Source organism: Fringilla coelebs (genome assembly GCF_963513975.1).
Source record: "Fringilla coelebs genome assembly, chromosome: 25".
Taxonomy (NCBI): domain Eukaryota; kingdom Metazoa; phylum Chordata; class Aves; order Passeriformes; family Fringillidae; genus Fringilla; species Fringilla coelebs.
In genome coordinates, this window is record NC_140051.1 from 7,638,142 (window position 1) to 7,647,572 (window position 9,431).

Here is a 9,431-nt window from a genome sequence, read left to right on the forward strand (position 1 = left end):
TAATCTCTGATCCAAAATATCTCCCAAAATCCCCTCCAGGACCCTCCTGGGAATCTCAAAACCCCCAAAAATCCCCCCCAAATCCGTCCAGGGACCCCAATATCCCCTCCAGGACCCCCCTGAGACCCCAAAATCCCCTCCAAGACCCCTCCCCATGACCCCAATATCCCCCAAAACTCTCAAGACCACCCCAAATTTCCTCTCCAGCACCTCAATAACCCCCAAGGACCCCAAATAACCCCCCAATAATCTCCAAATCCCCTCCAGACCCAAAAATCTCCCGAAAATCCCACCAGGGACCCCAAAATCCCCTCCCAAGACCCCCCCTAGGACCCTTAAAACCCTTCAAAATTCCCCTGAGGAACCCCAAGCCCCCCAAATCACCCCAAATTTCCTCTTCAGCGCCCCCAGACCATCTCCAGACCCAAAAATCTCCCCAAAAATCCCCCTGCAGACCCCAGTATCCCCTCAAGGATCCACCTGGGACCCCCCAAAATCCCCTCCAGGACCCCCCTAGGACCCTCAAAACCCCTCAAAATTCCCCTGAGGACCCCCAAGTCCCCCAAAGACCACCCCAAATTTCCCCTTCAGCGCCTCAGTGACCCCCAATTCCCCTCCAGACCTGAATATCTCTCCCAAAATCCCTCTGCAGACCCCACAAACCCCTCCAAGCCCGCTCCCCACGCCCCCAAACCCCCCCAGGTGACCGCCCCGTCACTGTCCCCACCTCTCCCCCAGCATGTCCCGCTCGCCCCCCGCCCTCTGGAGCCCCGCACCGGCCCCGCACCGCCTGCGCTCCCTGGCGCGCTCCTGGCTGGACGAGGACGCGCCCTGGCCGGACCCGGCCCTGGTGGCCGCGGGTGACACCGCGACCCGCGCGGAGCTGCTCAGCAAAAGCGGGGCGGGGGTCCCGGGGGGGGTCCTAGCGGGGTCCCCCTTCGCCGAGGCCGTTTTTGGGGTGTCGGGGTGCAGCGTGAGCTGGAGGATCCCCGAAGGGTCCCCGCTGCCCCCCGGCAGGGCGGTGGTGGCCGAGGTGGAGGGTCCGGCCGCGGGGGTGCTGGGGGGGGAGAGGGTGGCCCTGAATATTTTGGGGCGCTGCAGCGGGGTGGCCTCGATGGCCGCCAGGGCCGTGGAGGTGGCGCGGGCGCAGGGGTGGGCGGGGGTCGTGGCAGGGACCCGCAAAACCACGCCGGGCTTTCGGCTGGCCGAGAAATATGCGCTGGGGGTGGGGGGCGCCGACCCCCATCGGACGGGTTTGGGGGGGCTCCTCCTGCTCAAGGACAATCACCGAGCGCTGGCGGCGGCGGCGGGGGGGCTCCGGCAGGTGGGGACCCCCAATTTGGGGGGAGAAGGGGGGGAGGGGGACTCCGAATTTGGGGGGAGAAGGGGGGGACCCCGAATTTGGGGGGGGTTTTGGTTGTGGGGGGGGTGGGGCTCCAGATTTTGGGGGGGGGGGGCGGGTTTCGTTGTCGGGGGGGGGGGGTGGCTCCAGAGTTTAGGGGGGTTTTGGTTGTGGGGCCCTGAATTTGGGGGGGGTTTGGTCGCGGGGAACCCCAGAATTGGGGCGGGATCCCAAATTTGGGGGGTAAGCGGAGCCTGGGGAGGCAGGACCCCGGTTTTGGGGGGAGATGGGTGGGGAGACCCCGAATTTGGGGGGGATCCCAGTTTGGGGGGATCATCCCTGAATTGGGGGGGATCGTGTGTTGGGTAACTCTAAATTTGGGGGTTTTTAGGTGGGGGAACCCCAATTTTGGGGTGAGGGACACCCCTGGATTGGGGGATCGGGGGAGAGGGACCCCAGTTGGGGGGGGTGATCAACCCCGGGGGGGATCCCCCATTTTACCGCGCCCATTTGGGTCTGGGGGATTTGGTGTCAATTTTGGGGTCCCCCCTGTCCTCCCAGATGATTTTGGGGGTGCGCCGGGCCGGAGGTTTCACCCGGAAATTGGAGGTGGAGTGCTCGAGTGCGGAGGAGGCGCTGGAGGCGGCGGGGGCAGGGGCTGACATCGTCCTGCTGGACAACTTGGCCCCGCAGGTGAGCCCCAAAATCGGGGAACCCCAAAAAAATCCGGGCTCGGGCTTACACCATTTTGGGGCTAAGTGTCGAAATTTTGGGGATAAACCCCATAAAATTTCCACAAAATTGAGGTGGTGATGGCAGAGATTTGAGCTCTGCCCCCACCAGGTGACTCCCCAAAATCTGGCAGGGGTCCCCAAAATCTGCCAGGGCCCCAGAAAATCTGGCAGGGGACCCCAAAATCTGGTGCGACGACTCCCAGGTGGGAAGCTGAACCCCAAAAATGGGGCGTCTGGACTCTTCAAAATGGGGATGAACCCCAAAAATGGGGATAAACCCCAAAAATGGGACACAGGTCTCCCCAAAATTGGTGTGGTGATGGCTGAGATTTGACCTCTGTCTCCACCAGGTGAGTTCCCAAAATCTGGCAGGGGTCCCAAAAAATGGCAGGATGACTCCAAGGTGTGAAGCTGAACCCCAAAAATGGGGGGTCTGGACCCTTCAAAATGGGGATAAACCCCAAAAATGTGGATAAACCCCAAAAATGGGGGGTTAGATTTTCCAAATAGGGATAGACCCCAAAAATGGGGTGCCGGTCTCCCCAAATTGGGGTGGTGATGGCCGAGATTTGAGCTCTGCCCCCACCAGGTGAGTTCCCAAAATCTGGCAGAGGACCCCAAAATCTGCCAGGGGTCCCCAAAATCTGGCAGGACGACTCCCAGGTGTGAAGCTGCACCCCAAAAATGGGGGTCTGGACCCTCCAAAATGGGTTGAAGACCCCAAAAATTGGGGAGTGAGCATACAGATCCAGATTCTGCTCTCCCCAGCTGAGCCTCCAAAATCGAGGGGAGCAGCAAAAACGGGGGACACCCATTTTTGGGGGGGTTAAATTTGGTCAATTTTGGAAATTGGGTAATCCCCATTTGGGGGGTTCTGAGTGGGGGTACCCTCGATTTGGGGAGTTTTGGTTGGGGGGACCCAAATTTGGGTGGTCAGTGTGTTGGAAAACCCAAATCTGTTTTTTTTCTGGGTGGGTGGGGCCCCTAAATTGGGTGGGAAACCCCGATTTTATTGAAGTTTTTGGTTTAATGGGGATAACCCTGGATTTGGGAGATTTGGGGGTGGACACCCCAATTTTGGAGCTCCATGGGTGGAGCAATCCCAGAATTGGTGATTTCTTGTGAGTGGGACCCAAACTGGGCAGATTTTGGGCTGGAAACCCCAATTCTTTGGGGGAGGTTCTGATTTAAGGGGTATAACCCTGAATTTGGGGGTGGACACCCCAATTTTGGAGCTCTGTGAGTGGAGCAATCCCAGAATTGGTGGTTTTTTGTGTGAGGACCCAAATCGGGCAGGTTTTGGGTGGAAAACCCTGATTTTGGGGGAGAATTCTGCCCAACCTAGACGGGTCGGACACCCAGGTGTCCGGTGAACCCCCAAATTTTGGGGATGCTCCCAGCTGATGGGGTGTTCCCCACCCAGGAGCTGCACGCGGCGGCGGCGCGGGTCAAGGCTGCGCACCCCGGGGTGATGGTGGAGGCCAGCGGGGGCATCGTCCTGGAGACCCTGCCCCACTTCCTGGGGCCCCACATCGACGTTGTGTCCATGGGGTGCCTGACCCACGGTGCCCCCGCCCTGGACTTTGCCCTGAAGGTGCTGGAACCCTGAAATCCAGCCTGGAATGCCCAAAATCCAACCTGGAACCCTGAAATCCAGCCTGGAACGCCCCAAATCCAACCTGGAACCCTGAAACCCAGCCTGGAACCCCCTGAATCCAACCTGAAACCCCAAAATCCAGCTCAGGACTCCTGAAAACCCAGCCCAGAACCCCCCAAAACCCAGCCTGGAACCCCCAAAATCCAAACTGGGACCTAGAAACACCTGGAACCCCAAAACCCACCTAGGACCCCCAAAAATCCTACCTGGAACCCTGAAATGCATCCCAGGACCCTGGAAACCCACCCTAGAACCCCCAAAATCCAAACCGGGACCCTGGAAAATTAACAGCCTAGAACCCCCAAAATCCAGCCTAGAACCCCCAAATCAAACCTGGGACCTAAAAAACCTGGAACCCTAAAATCCATCCCAGGTGTTTTCCCAGAGATTTTCCGGGCTTTATTGGATTTTTCCCAGGGGTTTTTCCAGATGTTTTCCCGAGGTTTTTCTAGAATTTTCCCAGCGTTTTTCCAGGGAGTTTTCCAGGGTTTCTCTAGAGTCTTTCTGGGATTTAATGCGTTTTTCCCAGGGGTTGTCCCAGAGGTTTTTCAGAGTTTTCCCAGGGGCTTTTCCAGGGTTTTCCCCGTGGTTTTCCAGGGTTTTTCCAGGGGGTTTTCTTAGGATTTCCAGGATTTTTTCCAGGGTTTTCCAGAGCTTTTTCGAGGGCTATTTCCTGGGGTTTTTCCTGGGTTTTTTCCAGATATTTTTGCTGGAGTTTTCAGGGGTTTTCCTAGCCTAGAACCCGGGACATACAAAAACCTGGAACCCAAAAATCCATCCCAGGACCCCCAAAATCCACCCTGGAATCCCAAAATCCATCCCAAGACCCGAAAATTCATCCCAAGACCTCAGACACCCAGCCTAGAACCCCCAAATCAAACCTGGCACCTACAAAAACCTGGAACCCTAAAACTCTGGGACCCCTGAATCTCCCCCTAGACCCCCCAAAATTCCACCCTGGGACTCCAAAATCCCACCTCGGGCTCCCCCCTTTTATCTCTGTACCCCCAAATAAACCCTAGCCTCCCCTCCCCCACGTGTCCTCCCCATTTTTTCACCCCCAAATCCCCCAAGTTTTGCACTGGATGCAAAATCAACAACTTTATACCCAAAAAAAGGGGAGGTTGGGACCACTGACCCCTGGACCCCCCAGTCCAAACCAGTTTAGGGGTCCCAGAATCCAGTTTGAGGGGCCCAAACTCCAGGTGGGGGAGGTCCAGACCCAGTTTAAGGATTCCAGAGCCCAGTTTGAAAGGCCCAGCTCCCAGTTTAGGGGTCCCAGATCCCAGTTTAAAGAATCCAGATCCCAGTTTGAGGGGCCCTGACTTCAGTTTAGGGGTCCAGGACCTGAACCCTTAATTTGAGGGACCCAAGCCCCAGTTTAAGGGGTCCCAGATCCCAGTTTAGGCACCCCACATCTCAGTTTGAGGGTCCCAGATGCTACTGGAGGGCTGCAGACCCAGTTTAGGTGTCCCAGTTCCCAGTCTGAGGGTCCCACACCCAGTTTAGGGATCCCAGATCCCAGTTTGGGGTCCCTGACCCCAGTTTAGGAATCCAGGACCTGAACCCTTTAATTTGAGGGACCCAAACCCCAGTTTAGGGGGCCCTGACCCAGTCTGAGAGTCCCAGATCCCAGTTTGGGAATCTAGGACCTGAACCCTAAATTTGAGAGTCCCAGATCCCAGTTTGAGGGGGGCACATATCCCAGTTTGAGGGGGGGCCCTGATCCCAGTTTAGGCGTCCCAGATCCCAGTTTAAAGGATCCAGATCCCAGTTTGGGGGGTCCCTGATCCCAGTTTAGGAGTCCAGAACCTGAACCCTTAAATTTGAGGGGCCCAAATCCCAGTTTGGGGGGTTTGGGTCTCTCAAATTCCTCTGGCTGCCCTGGAGGCTCAGAGACCTCGGCATGGAGTCAAAAACTTCGATTTTAGTCTATGGAAAAAACAATTCCCAACTTTGTATGAGGAGTTACAGCCACAGGGGTTTGAGTAGAATGACAGACAATTTATCACAAGGTGAAAATGGAGAATTTTGGGGTTTTAGAATGGGGGTTCAGGAGGCAGGATGGAGGAATCTGGGTGTGTCCTGTCCTTCTTCTCCTTCTCCTTCTCCTTCTTCTTCTCCTTCTTCTTCTCCTTCTTCTTCTCCTTCTCCTTCTTCTTCTCCTTCTTCTTCTCCTTCTTCTTCTCCTTCTTCTTCTCCTTCTTCTTCTCCTTCTTCTTCTCCTTCTTCTTCTTCTCCTTCTTCTTCTCCTTCTTTTTGTCCTCCTCCTCCTTCTTCTATTTTTGAAACAAAAAATGAAATTTATTTACAAAACTATAATTGGTTGGCAGCCTTAATCCTCAGAACAAAGTGATGTCCAGGCTCAACGATGCCTATAGGACATCATTTCATTTCTGATGAAATCCTCTCTTCTATTCATTTAGTATAGCTTTAATAGATCATTCTCTTTTAATAGAATATAAATAATAAAATAATAAATCAGCCTTCTGAAACACAGAGTCAAGATTCTCATCTCTTCCCTCATCCTGGGACCCCTGTGAACACCACTGTGGATTCTTATTAAGGTTTCTTAATTAGCCAATGGTGATGATGTCATTATTAAAGGACCAATTAGGTCCAGGTGTGAGTGTATAAAAGCAATGGGTTCCTTAATAATGATTTATTTAATAAAGATATTGATCAGCCTTCTGTGAGTCATGGAGTCAATGCTAATTATCCCCAGTTGTGGTGATAACTTAATAATTAGCCCTGCTGTGACACGAACAGGACACCAGGCACCCCCAAATCCGCTCTGTCCCTGCCCTGGTTTATCCAGCTGGGGCTGTACAGTTTGTCCTGAAGGATCCTGGCAGGCACAGCCTGGAAAGCTTTGCTGGAATGCCAAAAGATTCCAAATTCTGGGATTCTTAACTTGGGCCACCTTGTCTTAAAAGGAAATGGACAAGCTATTATTTTAATAAAAAATTAAATTTATTTACAAAACCACAAAACCACAGTTGGTTTGCCAGCCATAATCCTCAGAACAAAGCGATGTCCAGGCTCAACCATGACCCTTCAGACACGAAGCGCTCACCAAGCCTGGGATCCAGCCCCACCCAGGACCTTCTCAGGGAAGGACCTCAGGGAAGTCAGGGAGCCCTTCCTGGACCTTGTGGACCAGCAGGAGGGTCCACAAGGTCCCTGACCAGCCTTGCTGGAATGTTCCACTCTGGGCACCTCAGGCCCCAGCTCAGTGGTGCCAGCGCCACAGAGCACGTCGGGACCCCGCCGGCGCTCGCTGCTCCCTCGAGCTCCTCAGGATCAGGCTGGTCTGAGTCACCTTGGCTAAAAGGAGATTGACAAGCTATTTTTTAAATAAAAAATTAAATTTATTTACAAACTATAATTGGCTTGCCAGCCATAATCCTCAGAACACAGCGATGTCCAGGCTCAACCGTGACCCTTCAGACACAAAGTGCTCCCCAAGCTCGGGCTGGGCTTGGATCCAGCCACATCCAGAACCTTCTCAGGGAAGGACCTCAGGAAGTCAGGAAGTCCTTCCTGGACCTTGTGGATCAGCAGGAGGGTGTCCCTGACCAGCCTTGCTGGAATGTTCCACTCTTGGCACCTCATGCCCCAGCTCAGCAGCGCCAGTGCCACAGAGGACAGCAGGACCTCGCTGGCGCTCGCTGCTCCCTCGAGCTCCTCAGGATCAGGCTGGTCTGAGCTGCCTGGCAGCGGATGAACTCACAGCCATCTTCCTCCCAGGCCTGAAGTTCTGTGACCAAAACAGAGCCCAGACCAGTTCCAGTGGATTTGTCTTTACAAACAAGCTGCGGGGCTGCTGGGAGATAAAACCAGCACTGAGAGATAAGATAAAACCAGTGCTGGGAGATAAGACCAGCCCTGGGGGGATAAAAGAAACAGTGAGAAGGGTTCCACTGATTGATGACTGGAAAAAGAGATTTTGCTTTTGCAAATAAACTTTAGGTTTGCTGAGAAATTAAATTAGACATTGAGAGATGAAAGAAACAGTGCGGAAAAAGTCCTAAATTCAGTAAGAATTAAAGATTAGAAGGGAGGGTTGTATATTAGAGGGAAATCTTTGGTATCAGGTGTTTTGGGAAGTCCGAACCTCTCAAGTACCTCAGCCAATGGGAAAACCCCTGAAATTCTATAAGAATTAACAATTAAAAGTGAGGGCTGTACATTAGAGGGGAATCTCTGGTATCAGGTGTATCTGGAAGTCTGAACCCCTCAAGTACCTCAGAAATGGGGAAAAACCCCTAAATTCCACAAGAAATAAAAATGAAATGGAAGGGTTATACATTAGAGGAAAATCTTTGGGATGAGGTGTTCTGGGAAGTCTGAACCTCTCAAGTACCTCAGAAATGGGGAAAAAGCCCTACATTCTGTAAGAATTAAAAATTAAAAGGGAGGGTTGTACATTAGAGGGAAATCTTTGGTATCAGGCAGTTTGGGAAGTCTGAACCTCTCAAGTACCTCAGCCAGTGGGGGAAGAGAGAGGGAAATGCGGCCTGGAAATTGGGATAAAAAGGGAGGCTGCGTCCTCCAAAAATCTGAGAGACCCCAGGAGAATGCCCCATGGCCTCTCCCTGTATTCAAATAAAGTCAAAGGACTCCTCTGTCTCCTTTTTGGACATAAACCTCTGGTGGTTGTGGATTAATTTTCCCAACCCCATGTTTGCAGAAAGCCCCCCGCTCTCCAAGCCCTCACTCACTACTGAGAACCAGAGTGGGCAGCTCCTGGCTTTGGTCCTTGAGGTGCCTCGCCAGGGTCCCTGGGCACAGAGCTCTGTCAGCCCCTGCTGCTCCCCAGCATGGTCCCAGCAGCCAGGGAGCACCAGGAGCCCAGGGGTGGCCCTGGGCAGGGGCTGGAGGGCACAGGAGCTGCCCTGCTGATCCCAGCAGCCAGGTACCACCAGGAGCCTGGGGGTGGCCTGGGCAGGGGCTGGGGGGCACAGGAGCTGCCCTGCTGCTCCCCAGCCTGCCAGGAGCCTGGGGGTGGCGGTAGGAAGGGGTTGGGGGGCACAGGAGCTGCCCAAAGCAGGACCCTGGGCTGGGGCTCACCGATGAACCTGACGCTCCATTCTCGCACGCGTTCCTGAGGGTCCCTCAGGTACTGCAGGCTCTGCCAGAGGTATTGTTCAGTCCTGCTGCTCTCCTTCTTCACCTGGAGGGTCCACAAGGGTATGAGTGCTGTCACACACCCTCCAAGTGGCTGTAGCAGCCCCTCCTGCCAGCACCTCCATCACCAAGAGCCCTCTCCCTCCCGCTGGGTGCAGGGAGGGGAGATGGGCCTGGAGAGGAGCCCTGGGGGCTCTGTTCCTGAGCCAGGAACGAGGGGGCAGCTCCAGGCTCAGGGGTCTCTGCCCCAGGCCCAGCTGCCGCCCCTGGAGCTCATCCTCACCAGGCAGTCAGCCATCCTCCAGGTCTGCCACGTCTCCACCACGTGCTCCATCTCCTTCCACCCAAGGAGCTCCGCAATGGCGAGGAGGGCATTCCTGGAGGCCTGGGGGACAGCAGAAGCTGGGAGGTGGCTCCAGGGGCTGGGAAAGGTGACTCTGCCTTGAGGGAGCTGGGACAGGCCCCTGGGGACAGGGATTGGGGCTCAAATCCTGCTCTGCATCACCTTTGGGGTGACAGACCTGGAGACAGGGATTGGGGCTGAAATCCTGCTCTGCATCACCTTTGG

The 9,431-nt window shown here is 54.7% G+C and overlaps 1 protein-coding gene across 1 annotated transcript; it reads left to right on the top strand.

Annotated features, from left to right (window-relative positions):
• Window positions 1-739: 739 nt before the first annotated feature.
• QPRT (quinolinate phosphoribosyltransferase) lies at window positions 740-4,683 on the top strand (the record flags this gene model as incomplete). Its single annotated transcript, XM_084221569.1, has 3 exons — window positions 740-1,324; window positions 1,904-2,035; window positions 3,500-4,683. 3 exons carry the CDS (start codon window positions 740-742, stop codon window positions 3,683-3,685), a joined length of 903 nt encoding a protein of 300 aa, XP_084077695.1. The 3' UTR covers window positions 3,686-4,683.
• Window positions 4,684-9,431: the final 4,748 nt, after the last annotated feature.